At 45.3% G+C, this 23,023-nt stretch overlaps 4 protein-coding genes and 1 long non-coding RNA gene across 5 annotated transcripts; 1 reads left to right on the top strand and 4 right to left on the bottom strand.

The window, feature by feature from the left end:
• Positions 1-271: 271 nt before the first annotated feature.
• Positions 272-2,549, bottom strand: LOC120671399. Its single transcript, XM_039951704.1, has one exon. It carries the CDS (start codon positions 2,471-2,473, stop codon positions 482-484), a length of 1,992 nt encoding a protein of 663 aa, XP_039807638.1. The 5' UTR covers positions 2,474-2,549; the 3' UTR covers positions 272-481.
• A 547-nt stretch (positions 2,550-3,096) lies between these two features.
• LOC120671398 (DNA-directed RNA polymerase 3B, chloroplastic-like) lies at positions 3,097-13,360 on the bottom strand. The gene is made up of 19 exons (XM_039951702.1): positions 12,462-13,360; positions 11,492-11,689; positions 11,276-11,409; positions 11,069-11,135; positions 10,778-10,836; positions 10,525-10,642; positions 9,101-9,214; positions 8,854-8,985; positions 8,331-8,747; positions 7,778-7,828; positions 7,162-7,232; positions 6,439-6,523; positions 6,181-6,333; positions 6,001-6,075; positions 5,739-5,828; positions 4,945-4,992; positions 4,752-4,866; positions 4,011-4,114; positions 3,097-3,885 (listed from the first exon to the last, which is right to left on the bottom strand). Exons 1-19 carry the CDS (start codon positions 13,182-13,184, stop codon positions 3,775-3,777), a joined length of 2,865 nt encoding a protein of 954 aa, XP_039807636.1. The 5' UTR covers positions 13,185-13,360; the 3' UTR covers positions 3,097-3,774.
• Positions 13,361-13,441: 81 nt separating this feature from the next.
• On the top strand, positions 13,442-14,294 carry LOC120671401. The gene is made up of 2 exons (XR_005673634.1): positions 13,442-14,025; positions 14,106-14,294. It is a non-coding gene; the product is annotated as an uncharacterized LOC120671401 (long non-coding RNA).
• Positions 14,295-17,534: 3,240 nt separating this feature from the next.
• Positions 17,535-18,479, bottom strand: LOC120671400 (hydrophobic protein OSR8-like). The gene is made up of 2 exons (XM_039951705.1): positions 18,197-18,479; positions 17,535-18,065 (listed from the first exon to the last, which is right to left on the bottom strand). The coding sequence occupies exons 1-2, from the start codon at positions 18,287-18,289 to the stop codon at positions 17,928-17,930; spliced, it is 231 nt and encodes a 76-aa protein (XP_039807639.1). The 5' UTR covers positions 18,290-18,479; the 3' UTR covers positions 17,535-17,927.
• Positions 18,480-21,111: 2,632 nt separating this feature from the next.
• LOC120669439 lies at positions 21,112-22,379 on the bottom strand. The gene is made up of 5 exons (XM_039949194.1): positions 22,301-22,379; positions 22,036-22,197; positions 21,884-21,952; positions 21,314-21,490; positions 21,112-21,122 (listed from the first exon to the last, which is right to left on the bottom strand). The coding sequence occupies exons 1-5, from the start codon at positions 22,377-22,379 to the stop codon at positions 21,112-21,114; spliced, it is 498 nt and encodes a 165-aa protein (XP_039805128.1).
• Between the last annotated feature and the right edge of the window lie 644 nt (positions 22,380-23,023).

Here is a 23,023-nt window from a genome sequence, read left to right as displayed (position 1 = left end):
ACTTTACATGTTTAATTAATTAATTTATAAGAAATATACAATTATATTCATATGCCAGAACACTTTTGACACTCCATTGCAAAAACAAATTTAAAATGCAGAACAACGAAATATTAGGCGCAAGCAACTATCGTAATTACGGCAGAAGGAAGACATTGCAAGAACAATACGCATACTGACAAGAGACGAGGAAAAGAAGAGACACAATGCTCGCTAGGTAGTTTGCAGCAAAACGGAGACCAGACTAAACTACTTGAAATCCGAATTGACATAGAGAACATAAGTATTAGCACGAAATGAACTAGAAACAGAGTTCATTCCATTCCCGAACAGTCCACATTTTCTCCGATTTTATTGTAGGACTGACACAAAAGACACGAAACAAGATAGAAAACAGGGGTTTCAGTTCATCCAGTGAGGCAGCACCAAGTTGTTAGGACAGCGCAAACCAGAAACTAGCAACCCTTCAGGTTTCAGCCGATCAATCGAAGACGGCGAGCTTCTCGTACTCAGGCCCTGAGATGGCCTTATCCATGACTTCCCTCGGCGTCGGGATCTTGTCTGGCACGACCTCCTCGCCGTCAAGGAACAGCTTAATCATGTTCTTGGAGTAGCCGCTCACCAGCGCCACCCCCTTCTGCTCCGAGGTCACCGGCACGGACCGTGAGTCGCGCAGGTTCCAGAACACTATCTCCGGGATCGCCTCGCCGTACCCTGCCTCTGTGAACTTCCTTGTGATCGCCTCGTAGTCTGTCTCCCAAGGATTCGGCGAAGCCTTGTCGAACTCCATGTCGCTGAACACGAACACCTTCTTCACCATCCGCTCTGGGGGCAGCTTGCCGGCAACGGCGACGCTGAGGATCTTGTCGAACACTGCCTGGAAATTGGTGTTATAACCCCAGTGCATATAACGGATGAAGTTTGATTTCTCCCAAAGGGTATTGCCAGTGATGTGATGTATCTCAGGCCGTTCGCTGAAGGTGATGACACGGTGGTGCCACGGCTCTTCGCTGAGCTCGGAGATGAGGAGACCGAGCGCGATGCAGACGTCCATGGGGAGGCCGGACATGCTGCTCGACACATCGCAGACAGGGATGCAGTTGTTGAGCTTGCCGAGCGCCCGAACGTCGGAGACCATGCGCTCCCACTGCAGCGCGGCGACCTCGTCGCCGAACGACTCCAGCATCTCGTGGGGGAGAAGGGTGCCCGCCGCGATTTTCACCTTGTCGGTCTTCACGTCGGCGAGGTATAGTCCGAAGCGCTCGGCGTCGTGCTTGAGGAAGAATTCCTTGTAGTTGTTCATGGCCACGGAGGCCACACGCGGGTACACAACGTCCCCCCACGCGTTCGCGGAGATGAAGATCTCGGGGAGCTCGAGGGCGCGACGAAGAGGCACGAGCGCCGCCTTGTGGAGAAGTTTGCGCACGCGGTAGGCATAGTACTCGTCCTCCAGGTCCTCGGGGAGCTCGGAGGACGAGCCCTTGGGGAAGAGGCGGCGCGCGATGGCCTCGCAAATGAGCGTGGACCGGTCGTAGCAGCTGTCCACCGACGGGCACCACTTCGCGGCGAGCGAGATCTTGTTGACCTTGCCGTCGGCGAGCTTCTTCATGTCCTCGGCGAGGAGGTCGGCGAACAGTTCCGCCGTGCAGTCGTGCAGTTGCCGGTAGGTTGGGTCACGGGAGTACCTGTCGACGGCTCTGGCCGAGGCCTCCGCGCGCCTCTTCCTGCGCTCTACGGCTGCCTCGGCCGCGATCTTCCGGTCGCGCTCGTTGGCGGCAGCGACGCGCGCCTCCCTCGTGCCTAAGTGGCGTGGCTTCTTCCCAGTGCGTCCAGTCGACCGCGCATGGCGGGAGCCGAGGAAGCGACGGCGGCCGCCGCGGGCACCCCGGAAGCCGGCCCCGCCGCGAGCGACGAAGCCACCTCCTGAGGCGGCGAGGCGGGCCTTCTTCCCGGGGGTCCTCGTCGAGACGCCGCCGTGGATGATGCGGTGGAGGATCTCGGGGAGGTCCTTGAGGTAGCCGAAGTCCGCGATGGGGCGCGCGTTGAGGGCGAGCGTGGCGGGGTGGCAGCCGTGCATCCAGAGCGCGGCGGCGTAGAAGCCCTCGCGGTCGGACTTGCCCGTGCCGCGCACGCCGCGGAGGTTGCACGCGAGGCGGAGCGCGGTGACCGGCTCCGCGGACCACGCGCTGGCGAGGAGGGAGGTGACGGACGACGCCGGCGTCCCGGGGACGACGTGGAAGAAGAAGTCGAGGCAGGGGTCCCCCGAGGTGACGAACGTCGGCGAGGCGTTCTCCGTGAGCCCCTTCGCCGGCTGCAGGTTCTCCTTGTTGAAGTTGGCGTCGAGCAGATCCAGGAACATGTCGCCGGTCGCGGGGGCGGCCGCCTTCGCCGCGGCGCGGAGGCTCTCCGCTGGAGGGCCAAGGAGAGTGTACGACACGACTCGCCGGCACGCTGCAGCCGCCGCCGCCGCCATCGGCCTTCGGCTAGGGTTCGGGCTTGGGTTTTGATCGGGGAAAAGGGAGAAGACGGAAGAGATTGTGTGCCGACAAACGGGGCGGATGATGTGGGCGAAATGGGGAGAGCTATATAAAGCTTTGGTGTGAGGCGGTTGCTTGAAGCTTACTGCTTACGTGGTGGTCGAGTCGGCGCGCTCAACCGACCTCGAGGCTATCGCTCCGGGAAATGCTTAATTAGCGAAATTTAATGGAACGTTGACACAGAAAATGTAAGGGATTTTTGAAATTTTGCTTCGATCCTTAGATGGAAAAGTTGAAAATTGCTACCCAAGTGTCTCAATCTTGTAGGAATGCGATGTTGCATGTGCGTTACAGATGGCGTGGAATGGTTATCACTTTTTACGCCGACATTACTGGTAGGCAGTGCCGCCGAACTTGCAAAGTAAATTCAATTTACAGGCATGATCTCAAACAGCAGGAATCACATGATACTGAGATTACCATATAGAAGAAAAAGATCATCCGGAATGGTGCTTCAAAGTTCAAACGCCTCGGCATAGTTTACAGGATTAGTAAATCTATATAAACAATTATCTGGACCCCCCCAAAAAAGTACACAGTTATCACAGAGAAGAGACAATATCAATGAACTGATCAAGCCCACTTATTTTTCAAGTGTATTTCTCTAATACAAAACTTGCTGCTAACAGCAACTACAATTCTCGTATTACATTTATCTTTGGCTACTGCATTTTATACACTTTATTACAGGGCGATGCCGCAACATTATGCGACCATCTATAATGCCCTAAGGCAACAAAAGATGATGGTACACGTATATACAGCGAACTTATTGTTCGACTGTTGTCTATGATCAATGAGGTCAGCACGCTCAGCAGGATTTCTATCAGTCAAGTATTCGAACCAGTGGCTTCCGGGCAGAGTGTGACATGCTTCGTCATGGATGCCAGCGATTGTCTGACTGACCTGAAGCCTGAACACATCCTAGTAGATCCTGCATCAACCTAAAAACTTCAGCAGAAACTACTTGAGTCTTGTTCATCTCAACCTAAAAACTTCAGCAGAAACTACTTTGAGTCTTGTTCATCTCAGATTCCTTGGAACCATTCGACTTGCTCTGGGGTCCAGATTGTTGCTGCTGTTCTCTAGCTTCTTATGCTAAAGAAAGTCCATGAGGTGGTTTCTGTATCACAATTCATACTTGGCTCCAGCATAGCAACGGTGTAACGATATGGAGGCTAGTCCAACAGCATCGTAACTTTAAGAATGTTGCATGTACAGAGGTTCCCCTGTTGTGCTAGTTGAAGAAGTATGTCGAAGTCAAAACTTCTCTCACATCGAAGTTCCCTTGCGGCGGACAGGGGGGGAATTCTAGTGTCGGAAATGACTCCTGAAACTCCTCCAGCAACTGAATCGTAAACATATTCAAACCGCAAAAAACAAAACATTAGACACACATATTCATCAGTGCTACAGTTGAAAAATGAAGAGATTACTTAAGGTTCTATGGAGAGGATAGTTCCAATGGCATACATTTTCAAGGATTGGCATGCTGTAAAGCTCCACAAATTGTTCTCTCAAGATCTGATTCATTTGATCAACATCACATGCATGCACCCAAAATGAGTCATGCACCCCTGCATACAAAGTAGTTAACAAAAAGCAGCATTAATAACAAATTGAACACAGAATGTGGAAATGCAAACCTGTTTCCGCTTCATATGAGCTCATAGGAGATGTTTGCGGACAAAATTCATATGCACACAACACAAATGAGAATAGGCAATGATCTCTCGGATCAGCATTCAAAACAGACTCAAGATAAGACATCTATTGGTCCTTTGGAAATCAAGCTCCACCCGACTAACATCAAATAAACAATTAATGGTGAAAGGCTTCAGGGCTGTCAGGTTTTGAAAACCAAAGTTACACCTAAAAAGATGGTGCAGCTTCTGCACATTTTTCAGGTCAATTTTGATTGTAGTTTCAAGACTTTGTGCTAGGAGAAATCTAACAGGCATTAAGGGGAAAAAAATAATTCCATCTGAAATGGGGGTGACAAGATTATTTCGGGCCTAAACCGGTTTCACCAGTTTTAAGAATCACGCTCCCATCCTTTTTCTAAAAAAAAAAGAATGATGCTCCCACTCACTTCTAAATTCTCATAAGTTCTCCAGGAAATCTGTCCCGTAATCCCGTGCCACATGATATGATACTGCTCAATATATGTGCCTTGCAATACAAAACAGTTTCTCAAGTCAATAAGAAACAAACCTGCAAAATGAAGACCAGCCTCCTTGCAAGCAATCGCTGTCATCATCATATGTGAACTATCCAGGGAGTGCACAAAATTCGGTGGAAAAGCTGCCTTTTGCCGTTGGATTGCAATCTGAAAATATAGCATTTAAATTAGCTAAGAGAACTGAAAACAAACAGAAACAAGTTTAACAAAAATAACTTATCTTACCGCATCACCCTCACGCCGTAAAGCCAGACATTGCAAGGAAGTTCGTATCTGTATGATAGGTGAAGCAAATCGTGTTCAAAAAACGAAAATGTATTAACTATAAGGGTAGCTGTGGTTGAAGGCAAAAAAAAGGAAGTTAAATCAAGTGTGTCTGAATCTGAGCCTTGTCAAACTATACTAACATCAAACCATGCAATATTTAATCAAGTTGTTCATAAGATCTTACAAAGATATGGAACGAATTTGTGTTTCAGCTTTTCCCAAGTATGTATATATTCAAAGAAAGTAATATAATTAATTCATACATCAATAAAAAGGGGGTGGCGAACTAGTGATTGTGATCCTGTTGCATGCTTGGTGCCAGCGTTAGCTACCACAAGTGTCCAGTCCAACATAGGGTCCAAACAGCTTTCACCCAGCCACAGGAACTAAGTACTAGAGGAATAAGACATGATAGTTTCTACTCCCTCCGTTCCAAATTGTAGGTCATTTTGGCAAATCTAGATACATAGTTTTTACTACGTATATAGACATAGTGTATATCTAGGTGCATAGAAAAAACTATGTATCTAGATTTGCAGAACAACCTACAATTTGGAACGGAGGGAATATTTTATAAAATACAAAAAAATAGCACATAGAAATCATATATGTGTTTATTTTTCTAGATTTGTTTCTCAACATATGTAAAATTATCTTCATTCAGATTATCAAGGTTCAGGGAGACGTTACGCATCATGCTTTTGCAAAAATCTAGTTAGTGCAAACAAAGAAAAAGAAGATAGATAACTGACCATGTAGTTCTTATATTTCTTGTAGGGCTGAACAACTGGAAGACCAACTGGACTCGTCCACTTGACTGGTTGGTTTTTTGACGCAATCATCTATAAGGAATTGAAAGCAATAATCAATGCCCCAAATACCAAAAATGATTACATGTAGGGTGGGCAAAGTGCCACAAGTGTACAAGTGTGAGAATGGATGTCTACGTCAACACATTTTAGATGTTTGAAATAGAATCACTTCATAGGAGGAAAACTGGGAGTTGGGGTATACCTTTGCACAATCACCCAGCCAGGCCATTATACCACGAGCAGATTGGAACATTTGACCCAGTGCATCCAAAGTTACCTTCATCAGAAATTCAAAAGTCACAGAATATCCTCATCTCCCTAAAGCAATCAATGTGAAATCACAAATACACCAGAACATGATAGATACTAGTATATCGCTTACCCTAGTAGTGTAACAGGATACATCATAGAGTAATTTGTCATCTGTGATCAGCCCTTTCTCTTGAAGTCTCTTTGTAATCTGCTGACGAGCACCAATGTATGTAACACCATAGACTGATGTCATGACTGTCTGCTTAACAAGCTTCCTATCAACCTGTAAACTACCAATGCCCAAGTCCTCAACTGTTTGTTTGATGATATGGAGTGTTCAAGAATATTTCTTTTATAAAAATAGAGGAAGATTGGAGAGAGGGCTAACCTGATCAACTAAAACTCTTGCTAATGAAGCATTTGGATTAGTATCAGGATCCTTCAACGAATCTTCACGTACAACATCCAGTACCCTTCAGTCAATTTTGCTGACAACTGTTATTAATCCACACCCTCAATAGTATTCTAACACTAGGATAATTATTTATGATACAATCATCTATATGCTATAAACTACAGAGTTGATCATCCTATACACTAGTACCTGACAAGTTTGATTTCTGAGACATTCTATTTTGGCAATTTACCAAGTAGAGGTAAGTTACTTGAATTTTGTGTATATAGAAATAATACTCAGTTTACCATAAGTTCACTTTTAAGAAGCTAAATATTTAATTCAGAGGTTACTTTATTTTACAAGATTTGCATTTTGAAGAACCTATATTTTAACAAAGGATATCTGATAAAAAAGATGTTTCACTTTTACATGTGGAGAAGAGTTTAAGTTAAAAATACAGATGAAAAATAGTAATTTAAATACATTTGAAACAGAACCGAAATAAGAGCAAACAAGTTGCAAGCAAGAAGTTTTGAACTACATTAACTATGGATCAAATAGACTTTGTTGCTTCATCAACGTGTAAGCATCCAAAGGACATGAAGAACTCTTATCGAAAAAAAAAAGACATCAAGAACCAATAGCTAGGCAAAATTAACAAGCAACCATCCTGGACTGTAGTGCTTAAAAGGGAACTAGCAAGAAGAAACCCACCTAGCTGCTATTTCTGAGTAGATATCTGCAGGCTTCTCTCCAGGAACAAGGTTTACAGCAACCGCGCCCATCTATAGCGGTGCATAAATTAGTGTTAGCAATAAATTATTCGAAGTGTATATCTGGGTAATTGCAGTCTAGAAGTTCATGAAATAACAAGCAATGAGCTCTGTAAGTTGACGTTTCAAACGAACAATCCAGAAAGTGTTCTCTATTGATTACTTGCAGATAGTAATAACTAAGATATGGTCGTAATTGGCAAATGGTTTGACACATTCAAGGCTGGCTCAAGCATATCGACAGCATCAACCATGTACATATGAGGATTTCAAGGGCATCAACATGCTTATAAACCAGAGGATGATAATAAGCTTCACAAACTTAGTCCTCACTTGAAAAATGCATGCAGAAAATCAGACTATTAACTATATTCAAGAATTTGTTAAAGATAACAGAAGATTCCTGCGATTGTCAAAAAAACTGTAAAAAGGGTAATCAGACCATATGACAACAGATAAGCACCAAGTGCTAATTCTACCCTAACCACATCATGAGGTGGGTAAAAAGGCTAAAGGCTTAATGAAACACAGAAAGTGCAACAGAGCACAACACTTACGTAGTCCCTCCCAAGAGCGGCATAGTGTTGTAAACCATTGCATGAACCGTCCTGATAAGGAAACAAAAGTAGCCAACAGTTAGCAAGTTCATGGAAATGTAGACTATGCAGAATGCTCGGAGCATCATCAAATGCCCCTATAGTAGTGTGCTCCAACTGATTAACGATACTATCAACATAAAAAGAAGTTGGAAATGTCATATGCTAATGATATAAAGCAACTGTCTCTGAAACAAGAAGCATATCAGTGATCGCCAAGTATGCATATGACATTTAACTATATTAACAAACTAGGGTTAGGGGTGGTAAAGGGCCTTAAAATTTGACTTCGATTATCTAAGGGCCTGGCTCTAATCTTTTACAATTTTGAGCTAAAAATATATAAGGGCCAACTTGGATTGTGAAGAGACCACTAGGACCATGGCCCATTACCACCCCTAACTAGGGTACCCTTCTATTTATCTACATCATAAGTGAATAATTAATCCCAAAATCATGACCGTTCTCAATGAAGCACAGGAATAGTCCAAGGATATACAGCACAAACCAATACCTGATGAATAGGCAGGTGAGAGACTGCACGGTAAGGTGATGAACTTTTTAAGGCATCAGAAAGATCCATGCATGCTGCTAAACACTGAAAAGGATCCTCAGCATTAATCCACCAGCAGTTTCCATCAACAGGATTTGCTGCTGAATCAAATATATCAAGCAGTTGGTTCTCCACAAATTCTAGCTTGCCCTCATGAGAAAGCTTTTCGACACCTCCACCATACTTGTTAGCCAAATGTATCTTCAACCAGCACAATCCAGACTTTCCTAGTGGCCGCCCTTCAGCATACTCTAGAACACCTCGGCATAGATCTGAGCCTAGGTGACTCAAATGTGGATGCATAGGGTATGCACGACCACGGAAATCTAAATTGTGAGGGTAATAAAATCCATCCTCTTCTCTCATTTTACGAGCAACCTGTTTACAAAAAAAAAAGAGAGAAAAGAATAAATATAGCTCCAGCATTTGTATTACACCACCAGTATCTCAAGAAGTATGACTGGTGATTATTTATATTGAGTACCGAGAGTTTAAGTTCAGTATCACATCGCTCAGCATGCAGTTCACGGTTTGTTTTCTTTGCCTTCTTTAAACTCCATTTCCATTTCTGAACTTCATCTGGGTCCTCCGATTCCGGTCGTTCAGGTAGAGGAATCTATAAACAAAAGAGAATAAATAGAAAGAAGATTCAAAAGGGGGCATGGAGGAGAATATGAACAGACTGGGAAAGAAAACCAGCCCTCAAATGCTAATCAAATGCAATCACTCACATTTGTCTTGTCAACCAGCCCTGCAATGCCTCCACCTCGACTCCAGATAGTCTCAACAACATCATGAACTCTACGATTGACCCTCCATTTAGTACTTCCGAGGATATCTAATGCCTGACAACATGCTAATACTTTAGGGTTGATATCTGACTCATTCACCAGAAATTAAGCAGGCATTACATGTAATGGTCCAAGGCAAGGGATATAATCACGTGAACAGGCCCGGTCCTGATAATTCTGGGGCCCGGGGTGGCGGGGCGAAACTAAAGCACCGGGGCCCTTTACTACTACTACTAATAATAATAATAGTAATAGTAATAAGTTGTTGTTCATGAAAATTACAAGCACACATAAATATTTTCACTGAAGCACTGGCCCGAAATTGTTCTTTAGGAGGAGAGAAAGTAGACAAAAATAATTAGACAAATATTACTAATTACTGGATTAGGAGGCTATTTGGTTGGTGGCCACACCTAGGCTATTTGGTTGGTGGCCACACCTGGCCACGCCACACTCGTCCGTGCCACAAGGTGTGGCTCACGTTTTGCCCGCCACAGCCAGCCACACCTTCTGCTGTTGACTGTAGCGTGGCGGTACTGTAGCATGGCGTGAGGGCTGTGGCTGTGGCGAACTGTGGGAGACAACCAAACAGCCCCTAAAACTCTAAAATTCTATGTCATCAATCCTTCACCAACATCAATCAATTATCGTTTATCAGCTACCACTGCAATGAACGCGGAATATTGATTGATCGTCATCTATAAATCAAATATAAAATATCAATCTACTGCTCGAGAGGGTTAACAGGGTTTAGGGAAAATAAAAATAAAAATTCCGCTGTCTTTCTTGCTGCCGTGCTGTGCTGGTCTGCTGTCTCCAGAAATCGACATCGGTCAATACAATCGTGATGCCAGCGCAAGGAGCAGGCCGCCTCTAACCTATATCTTGGAACTCGGGTTGAGGGAGATGAGGATTGAGACAGCGCGACATTTACGGACACTCAGGGATCGCGGAGGCAGAGGCGAGGAGATGCGCATGCCGCTGGCGGGTGCACGAGTGCACGACGTTGTTCGCTCCGGCTCTACCTCATACCTGTATACTCTACGCAGCCACGGGACAGCGGGGCCCCATTGATTCGGGGGCCCGGGGCGGTCGCCCCGCTCGCCCCCCCCCCCCCCCTCAGGGCCGGGGCTGCACGTGAAGCATGGTGTGTATTTTTAGCCCTGGGAAAATGATTTTAGCTTTTGAACGAAACAAATATAATTTGGTAAAGATTTATATAACTATCATGGTTCACTGCGCCTGCTATCCTCAGGCTAATACTCAGTAGAGCAACAAGGAGCCCATGTGAAGTATCAATCACAAGGACAACAACATTAAGAAACATAAATTCAGGTTCTGACATAGATGGGTGGTCAGCAAACCTCAAATACTTTTCGCAGCTGTTTCCTAGGAACACTCTTAATGGCATCCTTTTGGTCCTTCACACCATGTGTACGCATAATGTAAGAGGGAAGAAAAAGGTGGCCACCTTTATCATAACTGCAACAAAATATAGTTGGCATTATTCAAATCACTAGCAACAAGATAGAGTAAGTTCTAGAATGAATCCAATCATGAATTGTTTCATGTGATAAGAAATTGCTGGAAAGGTCCAAAACATGAACACCAACATACCCCTTCCATTTTTTTGGAGGTACCAGCATAGGAAGGTAGGGTATATCAACATGTCTAGCCTGCAAGAAATTCAAATTCAAATAACCATCACATTCAAACAAAACAATAGTCAAGCAGAAAAAGGAAATTTGTAGTGCCGTCTCCACATTTTAAAGTTTGAGACAACATTAAGCCCACAGAAAAAGCGAGCTGAACAGAATTGTTTTCCAATAAATCTTTTATTGTCATGACCAAAAAATCTATTTGGGATCAGAAAAACTGACATGGCTGGTAATGCAAAAATAAACTTACAGTGCTTTCGAACCCCTCATGCACAAGATGGTCACACTCTATCACCCAATGTTTCATCTTTAGTCTCCTGCATGTTGAAGAGAAATGTCACGGAAGAATCATCATACATCCATAAATACATGCCTAAGCAAGCAGATGATGTTGATGGAACAAGTCATGCTAGTACAACCTATGCAGCACAATTGTAAAGAATCACAGCGCCCCTACCCATTTTCTATTATAGGCTGTCGTAGTACATGCTTAAATGCAGGTCGAATATCTGGAGAGCTATCTGGTGTTTGATCAGCTGGCGATTGCACAAATGCTGAATCCAGTAATAATTCAATCAGACGAGTTCCCAACTGTATACATGAAATAAGTATTAGAATCTTAGAATATGATTGAAAAGCTTGTGTTTCTGTGTGCACCATGCAGAAAACAAACCTTCACTTGGGCTTCTGTGCCCCATTCCTCCAATTCCAACTCCTGCTGAACCAGCTTCTGCGCGTCACTCAACTTCCGCCTCCTAACTAAACTCTTAACATGTTTCCGGCATTTTGCTTGCTCTTTCTCCAATGCTGGATCATTTCCACCTTGATCTTTCTTCTTTCTACTTTTCTGAAAGAATGTCTGGACTTTGAACTGTGTGTAAAGAAAGAAAGGGAAAAACACCAGCTCTCAGTGGACTGCCAAATAAATTTCCACTACAGGACATGAATGGAAAAGCAAGAAACCAAAAACAGTATTAAGTTACTCCAAATGATGTGGTCAAACTTCAGTACTTTACCAAAAGTACGGAAGCTAAACTCTAGTGCACATTCTACAAGAAGACAGATTCTAAATCACACTTTAATAGTTCCAAACTTTTAACTCTACTAAGCTTTTTCATGCACAGACACATATACGCATACGCTAGCTATCGCACACAATGTCAAGTAGGCCAAATTGCCATCCTCACTCAGTGATCAAATTACAGAGTACAGACTGCAGAGCGCGTATGCATGTTTTGGTGGATAAGATAGGTTAAAATTCAGATCATTGCTGCATCACAGGCTCACAGCACAGTTCTGAGATTATATAATTGCACATTTTCGTTTAGGTTACACATGTTACTTGCATAATGCTTTCATAAGTTCCTCTACCTACAATTAGCTATCCAAGCTTGATTAACCCTCTTGTTTGATTTATCAAATCAAAAACACTACCAGATGGAATCCTGCCCCATCACCAATAAACACTGCAAGGGTATACTGTCAAATTCTCTAAGGCACAGATCATCAATCAAAGAAAATGTGGCAGACAATCGCAAGTGCCACATTGATGTCTATGAGTGGCTCACGAGTCATCAACATGGTCTAGTATTGCTCCCACTCCTCCCAGTCTCCTAAATATAGCAGTAAACAAGCTGACTCACCTCGCGCTCAACAGCCTCGCCGATGCAGTGCGCGGCCTGGACGACGCGGACGCTGCCGGTGCCGTCCTTGCTGGACATGAGCAGGCCCATCATCTTGTGCATGACGATGACTGCGACCTTGTCGGCGGGGAGCAGGAGCAGGTACTTGGCGTAGACGTGCTTGACCCGCTTCCGCCGCTGCACGTCCTGGTCCCTGGCGATGGCGTCGCGCAGGGGCTCGAACCATCCGACGAAGAGCGACTTGACGTAGGGCAGCGCGGGCGCGAGCCTGCGGTCGAGCATCTCCCGCTCGATCTCGCGGTACTCCTCGGCGGCCCGCGCCCAGGCCTCCGTCTCCGCCTTCACCTGCCGCTGCCGCTGCCGCCGGTGCTGCGCCTTCCGCGCCCGCTCCCGCTGCCTCTCCACCTCGGCGTGCCTCTCCAGCTCCAGCTCCAGCTCGAGCTCCAGCCCGGCCTCCAGCTCCCCCTCCTCCCCGCCCCGCGGGGGGATCTGGTGGTAGGTGTCGGCGGGGGAGTTGAGGAACGCGAAGAGGTCGAGCCAGTGGAAGTCGTCGGTGGCGGGGGGCGGGAGCGGCGGGAGGTCGAGCGCGCCCACCGAGGAGAGTATCCTCACGGCGGGCGGCGGCGGCGCGACGGCCGCCATGGGCGGCGGCGGCGAGAGGCGGCGGAGCAGCGCCCGCGGCGGCGGCACGCACGCGTAGAACGGGTAGAGGAGGAGCGGCATGCGCGCCTAGCGTCCTGCCTCGGGCTCCGGTTCCAATGGCGACCTCGGGTAGTCGGATTGGATTGTGGGTGTGTGGGTGGTGGGTGGAGGGAAAGGGGAGTGGGTGAGTAGGAGGGGGCGGAGGAGGAGGAGAGAAACTTCGGCAGAACCTTGGGGGAGCCGGAGACGACGAGCGAGGAGGGCGGTGGCGATTAAAGCTGACAATGGTTTGGGTGGAAGCAGTTTGCATGGTTTGGTTTTCTTGTTGGGCCAATTTAATTTGGATGAAAACAGGCTGAGCAAGCTGGTGGGCTGGTTTGGTTCAAGCTATTATTTGGAATAGTTCAATTTGGTTTGATTTTAGGCTGCTTGTTTCGGTTTGCTAATGGGCTGAACCCCACAGTTGCAACCTAGAGTCCCCAAGCCACGGTTCAGGCTGCTGGCTGCTTCCATCGACCAAATCCCACCTGCGCCTCCTCCCGAGTCCAGGTCCGACCCGGCCCCTCCTCTCCACCCGGCCCGGCGCGCGGCGGCGACCAGGCTCCGCCGCTGCCGCCCCCCGCGTGGCCGCGTACCTCCTGCGGCTGACTCCGCCCCGTCAATCAGTCCCTCCGTGCGGCGCCCGCAGGCGAGGATTTCGTCTCCCGCCTCCCGCGTCGGTTCGGGGTGGGGGGATGGGGGTCGGAGGCTCGCGGGGTGATCTTCGGCGGTTGGTGCGGCGGGGATGGGGGAGCGCGGGAGTGGAATTGCTTGCTGTGTCTCGCGGGCCAGTGCGGGGTCGAGGAGGGTGAGGGCTCCATTCCCGCATATCTTGAAGCAGTACCTGGGAAAGCTCTACTCCATTCCCGCAGGAGAAATTCAGGTACGAACAGACAGAGAGTATTTCAATGCAGCATCAAACCTCTCTGTTTATCCAGTTCCTAATCTGGGGCTGTGTTGCAGCGTTGCAGGGTGTTCATGTCGTGTGGACTCCCCAGCAACAGAACGACCTGCAGACAGAGTATTCAGTGTTCCCCAGTGACTTCTCATGGATCCTAACTCCTTTCTGAGTTGTTCCGGATGGGCTGGTGGGTTGGGAAATGGGTTTTAATGGGTTGAGCCTGCAGATATTTTATTTGGTTTGGTTTGGTTCGGTGCGACGAAAGTTATAGTTTGGACTGGTTTGGCTTCTATAAATGAACGAGTGGACCGGAGTGGGTTAATTAATGAGCACATGCACGTCTGGTTTGGAGCGGGTTTGGTGCGAATGCCTGCCCATTGTCAGATTTAGTGGCGATAAGGGGAAGGGGAAATATCGGAGGTAGGAGACCGTCTCCGCAGACCGCGGCCGTTGGATCGCCTTCGCAGGGTCGCATCGGACGGTGAGATGAGACTCCGTGTCAACGAGCTGGCGCCTGGCGCCCGTCCGGGCCCCATAGATGACAAGCTCTTGTTTAACAAGTTTAGCTTACACTCTAGTCGTGTATATGTTCGACGATTAGATTAAGGCAACGAGTAAATCAGTGGCGGATCTAGAAATTGGAGATTGGGGTTTTTTTAAACAGGATGGCAGGAGCTCTGTCTTTTAATTAAGAAGGAAAGAAAAGAGGTTTATATATACAACGATCGGTGGCCTAGCCGCGAACCGAGGAATAGGAACAACCCCGAAAAAACACATGAAACACCCCCAATGCTACAGCCGAAGAGTCCGAAACTAACGTGTGTTACTAAAAGCCCTCTTGTAAAGCACAAGATCCTCCTTACTCTTTCCGCCACCTGCTGCACTGATTGGAGTTTGTTGTCAAAAATACGCCGGTTCCGCTCTTTCCACAAATTCCACATAGTGTATATCACCAAACCGTTGAAACCACGGCGTTGATTCTTGTGCACAGTCTTTACTGCTTCCTCCCACCAACCAATGATGCAATCAAAATTTGCCGAATTGGTCTGTTGGGGGAGAGACCAGCTCTCCCAAAAAAGGACCTGGCTCCAGACTGCCTGGGCAAAAGGGCAAAGTAAACAAAGGTGTTTACCAGTCTCCATAGGTCCATTGCAGAGAGCACAAGAGGCTTGATGCGGACAACTCTGACGCGCAAGATTGTCAGTTGTTAGGACTTTATCTTGGATAAGAACCCAGGCAAACACTTTGCACTTGTTTTCAGTCCTCGCGCGCTAGATGAGCTCCGTTTTGAAGTTCCTAAATGATCCGATAAACTGAGCCCGATATGCTGACCGCGCCGAATAGATGCCATCTGGTGTCCATTTCCAAGTGATGGAGTCCTCAATCTCTGAATTTAGACCACTCCCTGAATTCGAATCCATAACGATACAAACTCCTCAAGTTGGGTGGCGTTTGTTATTTTATATTGTAGCGTGCTGGAAATTGGAAGTTGGGTTCATCTCTTTTCTCCTTCCTCTAGCCTCACTTTCCTCTTTTATCTCTCTTTTTTCTTTTCCTCTCCCTACTTCCTCCCTCTTTAAATTTCCATGGAGTTGTTGGGGCAGGAAGGGCGCCTCCCTCGCACCTCCACGCTGGCTCCGTCCCTGTACGAAATCCAATCTAAATTTGAGACAAAAGAAGAATGCAGAATAGGCATTTTGGTCCCTCAATTTTATCTTGAGGGTCAAGTTCGTCCCTCAAATTTTAAATTGGTCAATATAGTCCCTCAATTTTTATTTTTAGGTCAAACTCATACTTATACTGATATCGTATTCCATAATAATATGAGATAAATGTAAAAAGTCCTTTTTATCCCTAGTTTATATTTCCCCTCCTTAATTTAGTGTCACTGTTCACTAAACTTTCCGCTACATTTTTATATGGTGGTAGTACATAGTTATGCAAAAAGTAGCTTTAATTTTATTCCCATGAGTCTGCAATACAATATGATGCATGCGTAAATAAAATGATATTCTCCAAATTAAACACTTTGTGATGTTCAGCTCTTAAATGAATCTAGAAGGGGAAGGAGCTAAGGGCAAAGAAGATTTTTTGCACAAAATTTATATTATTATGGAGTATAATATCAACATAATGATAAGTTTGATCCAAAAATAAAAGTCGAGAGACTATATTGATCTATTTGAAAGTTGAGGATGTACTTAACCCTCAAATCAAAGTTAGGGGACTAAAACGTCTATTTTGCCAAAGGAGAACATGCACGCTCGCATTGCTGAACGTGTGGTTGCTCTGAAGATGCCGAGTTTTCTGAATTTTGTACGCCTTGCATTTACATGTTACTGGCAAAACTCTGAGCGCTGGTTAAGCTTCTGCATTGACTTTCTGAAATAGTAGCATTAGCATTAGCATGACCACTTGATGTTCTAGGCAGACAAAGTGTCGCTGACAGCAAAGACTGTTCAACTAGCGTTTAACCAAAGCATTACTCTCAAAAGTATGAAGCCAGCGTCGTGACAACTACTCGGATACAGAGCTTCATCCCCCCAACTACTTGGAGTTGGAGTAGCACACGGGTATTGGGAGGTGCTTGTTCCATCAACTTCAACCGTATGATTGGGCTAACTACTGCACATGTCACTGAGTTACCCGGGACTCCACAAAAGCCCTGCGCATAGCCTTCTTCAGTTCTTTGTATTTTTCGGCTCGTTTGTACTAGCCTTGACAACTCCCGTCCTGCATCCTGAATCAGAAACTGGGATTGGTCGGTAACTCTGCACCTGCAGCAACCCGCAAACATGTACGTACATGAGCAAATTGGCTTGCTGCACCTGCTAGTGTAGCCTGCTGCTGCTGCTGGATCTAACATTGAACAGATCTGATACTGCCTGAGGCAATATGTTTGCAGAGTGTTGCCTTCAGTTTGGGTTAATCAGTTTCTCTTTTCAAGCACATAATTCAGCAGAAAGATATATTACTCAACTCTTCTGATCAGGCACTTTAAGTCCAGAAGTAAACCAGTTGATCACAATATAAAATTCTTGAAGTTTCTGCACAAAGATACCAAATCTCATCTCCAAAGCAGAGGTTATCATAGGCCAATAATTGACTACGGTTTGATTTATACTTCCTCCATAGTTTGTAAGGTACGACATCCGTTTTTTTAAAACCTGATGTTTTTAGAACAATTTTAATATATGATATTTGGGACAATCTAATTGATTCACATCCTCAGCTGGCTCGCCGGCTTGTGTCCATTTGGAGTCTGTTCCATTTGGGTTGTAACCGAACACTGTATCAATTTTTTCTTCGTCTTAATAAAATGATACGCTGCGCGCGTATTCGAGAAAAAAAATTAATTCACATCCAAATTTCATGAAGTATTTAGAAACTGATGGTTAGAAGTTAGAACTCAAGCCTTTAGAACCGTGAATTGGCTAGAACTCAGAAGTCTGATCTTGTAAAGGCAACTCAGCTCCTGAACAGAACCAAAGAAACCACAATTCAGACCCCCAAACTACATTATAAGATTTAAGATTTGTACATGATTACATATATGCATCTTATCAGAGTATCAGTTACTGTACCAATTAGCAACTGCTTCATATATGGACAGATGAACTGCCATCTCTCCCTTACTGACAATACATTCATAAACCCCCAAAGAATACTAGAATCGTCAATCGGACAACCAATTACAGAGACCATCCAAACAATCGTACTGGAAGAACATGGACGCAGAAAAATACAGCCAGGAATGTCCTGAACCAACTACCTGCTACCTACAGCTCATCACGAACGGCGACGAAAAGTACAGCAAAACTACAATAGTGTGTGCTGTGCAGGGGCCCTATGTGCTGGATGGTGATGTACAGTGCAGGCCTCCGTCAGGCGAGCATGTCGTACGGCCGCTCCCCGTCGATGCCCGTCGGCTCCGGCGGCGTCCGGAGGATGACGTAGAGGGAGTAGACGATGCCGGGGACGTAGCCCAGTACCGTCAGCGCGAGGGAGATGAAGAACTCCGGCTGCAGAAACAGGCAACAGAATTGGAACTTGGATGTTAATTAATTAAGCAGCTGGGCACTCGTGATGTCTCCGCCATTTCTCACCAAGCCGGCAAGCCATCGTGTGCGGAGGCGAAGAGATAGATGCTTACGCTGCAGCAGCCGTAGCGGAAGAAGACGCCAAGCGGCGGGAGGACGACGGCGAATATGACCTCGAGGCAGGTCGAGCAGCCGCCGGAGCTCATCGCGCCGGCGCCGGGATGTCTCCAGCTCGCAGGCTTGGGAGGTCAAGAGGACCCGGAGGTTGGCTTAGCTAAGCTAGTGCGCGGGGTCGGGGGTTGCGGCTGGTGCCTTCTTTGTACGAGGGGGCCAAGGGAATGATGCGGAATCCGACGATGGCAGCCAGGAGAAGATGCCGATGGTAGCGTGGTCTAGCTCTCCCGTCTCGGGGGCCGCGAGCGAGACTACGGGGTTGTTTGGTTGCAAGAGCACTATGTCACATTTAAGAAAATTTTGATATTTATTAATATTAAATAAAATTTTATTATAAAATTAACTGCAGAATATTGGGGCTAAATTGCGAGACGAATCTAATGAGGTATATTAATTCGTAATTAGCGGATGATTACTGTAGCACAACTGTAGAAAATATGGATTAATTAGGCTCATTAGATTCGTCTCGCAAATTAGCATTCATCTGTCAAAAAAGTTTTATAAATAAATTTTATTTGATATTCCTAAATGGTAAGATTTTTTTTATGTGATCGGAGTTAAAAAAATTGATGAAAACAAACAGGATCTACGGCAAGAGTCGTGAGCGTGCCGCCACACAAGCACACATGCGGCCAGGTCAGCACGGCTAGCTGCCGGATCTCGGCAGCCGGGCGCGGTATAACGGGATCGTTTGGTTTCATTCAAAAACATCCTAAAAAAATATTTTGACCGTTGATTAAAAATATTAAATAAAAATAGTTTACAAAATTAACTTCAAAATCACTGCGCTATGAACTCTGAAGAATCTAATCACGCCAGCGGCTGCTACCCCAGTTGGTCTAGCGGTGCTCTCGGCACCCTGCTGGTCGCAGCTCGAGTCCCCAAGGGCGCAGAATTGTTGGCCGGAGGTGGAGCAGTTTATGTGCGTGTTGAAAAAAATCTTTATTATTGGCCGGAGGTGGAGCAGTTTATCTGCGTGTTGAAAAAAATCTTCTCGCCCGCTCCATTTCAAAGCACATGTGACTTTGGGGATTTTCTTTGCATGGAGTGGGGATTCCGGGATTTTCTCGACCTACGTGAGAGATTGTCTTCTATCTTAATCACAAAGCCTTTGGAGAGATCTTACACCGGCGGGTCGAATCTTCATTGTTGGTCGGAGGTGGAGCAGTTTATCTGTGTGTTGAAAAAAATCTTCTCGCCCGCTCCATTTCAAAGCACAAGTCTAATGCCTTCGGGGATTTTCTTTGCATGGAGTGGGGATTCGGGGATTTTCTCAACCTATGTGAGAGATTGTCTTCTATCTTAATCACAATGTCTTCGGGGAGGTCTTATCCCGGCGGGTCGAGTTTTTTTAACGAGACCTTTGACCGTGTGATTAAAAAAGAGTTACTGTAGCACTAATATAGCACATTATTAATTAATTACCATTATTAGATTTGTCGCGAAAAGTTATACACATCTATAAAAAAATTGTAAATAAATTTTATTTAATAATCCATACATACAAAATTTCTTTCTCAGCTTACGTTGTGGCCCGTTGTGGCCTTTTTCATGAAGATTACGACCTCGTCACACAAGTTCTCGATGGCATGGAAAATTTTGATTGTAATTTCTACATTCCTGTTGTGGAGGAACTTTAATTGGAGGGTAACACCATCATTCTCCCTGAACAAGTTGATCAGAAGTTGGACGAGATGAATCAAGCAAAAAAAAGTGCAAAGGCTAACAAAGAAGGTGAAGCAAGCAAAGATGAAGCAAGCAAACAGTAAGGTACATGCATTTGAACAGTAAGCATTCGGCTAGCAATCTTCTAATTTGCATAAACTAATTTACATCTTCTAATTTGCAGGGAGACTACTTATGGATTCAGCTAGCAATGAAGCTTCACAAGGGATTTGCAATGGCAGCCAATCTTCCCTCTCTAGTCTTTGCTTCTGCAAGTGAGGAATCTTTATATTGTTGCAACATTTAACTTTCATTGCTTCCTTCAACACAGTTTGTAATGTTACAAATATCCTGTTTGATTTCCATGGACTGTACTCCAAGAATGCCTACAAAACAAGTGTTGAAGAAATTAGATCTTTCTATGTCTTACTCTCTTTACTGTATTGAAACAATCAAATGGAATTAGATCTTTTTACCTCATGCACTGCTGGAATTAGTTCTTTCAATGTCTTAACATTTTTCTTGTACTGAATCGCTTGGATAGCTCGAAAGAAACCCAAATCTAGAACGTTAAAATCTGGAGAATTGGCCGGTTGACATATAAGCCGAATGTCAAAGCCATCTTGCTTAGCACACTCACAAAACTGAGGATCATCCACTTTTCAAATGAGTAGGAGCATTATCTTGTTGTATGAATATTAGCTTGTGCATATCTTCTCTTGGCCACTTTGCTCTAATTGCCGGCAACACCTTATTTATCATGAAATCCCTTATGATATCCCTTGTGATTGATTGGATTGGCTTGATTACTTCCTCACCACACAGCCGATAAGGACTGTCTCTAATAGCATGCTCAATAGTAACAAGTGGAAAACAACCTATTTTGCCATCAAACACACATACTCCATCTCTAAATCTTGGCCGAGCAACAACACACAAAAACATGATCCTAGGAATGTAGTTCTTGTTCTTGCAAATACGATGTGGTTCATCTTCATCGGGTAGCAAGTAGTACCTCTCTGATTTTTGATAGAGATAGAACCACTTCTCATCAATAAACACAATGTCAAACAAATCCTTGAACTTTGGATCATCAAGCAAACTTTGGTCAATCATGTCAATGCACCACTTCAATCTAGTCTTCTTGTTAGCCTCCGTGGGGTAAGGTTTGACACTACTAGAATGGTGCCTAAGCAGACCCTGTTTCAAATACCTATGTATCTTAGTCTTGCTAATACCAAGTCTACTAGAGACATCTTCTAGGGTCATTCTTTGTTGGAGAGGAATGTTCCTCAAATTTTCCAAATCAATAGGGATTGCTGGACGCCCACTTCTACCTTTCTTTAAATTAGGAACCTTGACCGGAATGTTTTGAGCAAGTTGGTTTTTACCTCTCTTCCATATGCGCTGCGATGTTCTAATCTTTACTCCAAATTGCTCAGAAATAATTGTTGTATCGTGCTTACCTAGACGCCCATTCTTGCTTCTCATCAAAAGTGCTTGGTACACTTGTTGTCTAACATTATCAGAATAGTCATGCTTCGGTTGGACTACTTGATCGGCATGATCTAAAAATAGAAAAAAAGAAACAAGCTAAGTCACGGCATGATCTAAAAGGTTGTTCATGCATGGTACAAATACTCATTCACGGCATGATCTAAATATAAATACTCACGGCATGCTTCCTATTCATGCATGGTACAAATACTCACTCACGGCATGATCTAAATATACAAAAAAAGAAACAAGCTTATTCATGCATGGTACAAATACTAACTCACGGCATGATCTAAATATAAATACTCACAGCATGCTTCCTATTCATGCATGGTACAAATACTCACTCACGGCATGAAGCGTCGCCATCAGGAAGGCAAGGCAAAGCAAGGCAAATAAATCACGGCATGATCTTTACTTGAGGGAAAAAAACAAGCTTATTCGTAGTAGTACAAAGAACTCACCAGCTAGGTTTTGTACATAATCAAAATCAACCGCTCCAAATTCATCTAGTGGTAGGTTCAAATCGAATCCTATAAAAAATAGAACATGAATATTTCAGCGACAAAAGAAGAACATTCGATCTGAACAGCTAGAGAAGAAAAAGAGGTAGTACCGTTGGCATGCTCATCATGTACAGGTTCGTTCAGATCGAAACCACCGTTGTCGTCGTCATCGTCATGCTCGTTGAAATCAAAGGTAGCGTTGCCGTCGTCATCTCCATGCTCGACGGGGTCAAAGGGAATGTTGCCGCCGCCGCCGTCCTCTAAATGAACAGCTAGCAAAGAAGCAAAGCAAAGAAGCGTTGCCATCAGGAAGGCAAGGCAAAGCAAAGCAAGCAAGGCAAGGCAAGGCAAAGCAAAGAAGCAAAGAAGTGTTACCATTGTTAAGATCGAAGCCGTCGTCGTCATCTTCTTCTAATCTAATGTTGAGGTCAAAGGCAGCGTTGCCATCAGCCATTGCGCCATGAAGCGTCGCCAGGGAAAGAAAAACAAAGAAGTGTCGCTAGAGAAAGCAAAGCAAAGGGAAGCAAGCGTCGGCAGGGAAACAACTCAGTTTAAATATCCACGGTGAATCTGTAACGTCGGAGGGAGTGGCGCCATCGCAAAATTGTTTTCCTGGTCGAAGGAGCTAAAAAAAGGGCCAAAAGGCGCGCCAACACCATCAAAAAACGTTTTCCCGGCCGAAACGAGCGAACCGCGGCGGCAAAACGCGTCCCAACCACGCTGAAGCGTCCCCTCATAAGAGAAGACTTAAATGTGAAATCAACATCAGTCCCAGGAGGCTGATGACACATTTATTACATCAGATGGTTCATCACCGTACAACTCTACGCGGTAATGGGTAGTGAAGCGCCACTATCGCGAGGATTATAACTAAAACCCATACAACTACATTAACTACGAAGAGGGGGTCATCAGAGTCTTGCGCCATACGAAACTTCCTGCGGGTGACCCTATCCACAGGCAAGGCTGGGTGCAGGACGGTACCCCTACTCAGCGTCATCAGGAACGAAGTCTGGATCTTCCTCTGTAAAAATAAAGGATGGGGGTGAGTACAAACGTACTCAGCAAGTCCAACCATACCCACAGAGGGGGAATAAA

Source organism: Panicum virgatum, chromosome 4N (genome assembly GCF_016808335.1).
Source record: "Panicum virgatum strain AP13 chromosome 4N, P.virgatum_v5, whole genome shotgun sequence".
In the NCBI taxonomy this organism is placed as follows: Eukaryota; Viridiplantae; Streptophyta; class Magnoliopsida; order Poales; family Poaceae; genus Panicum; species Panicum virgatum.
The sequence above is the reverse complement of the archived record's forward strand: the minus strand, read 5'-3'. Positions and strand labels throughout refer to the sequence as shown.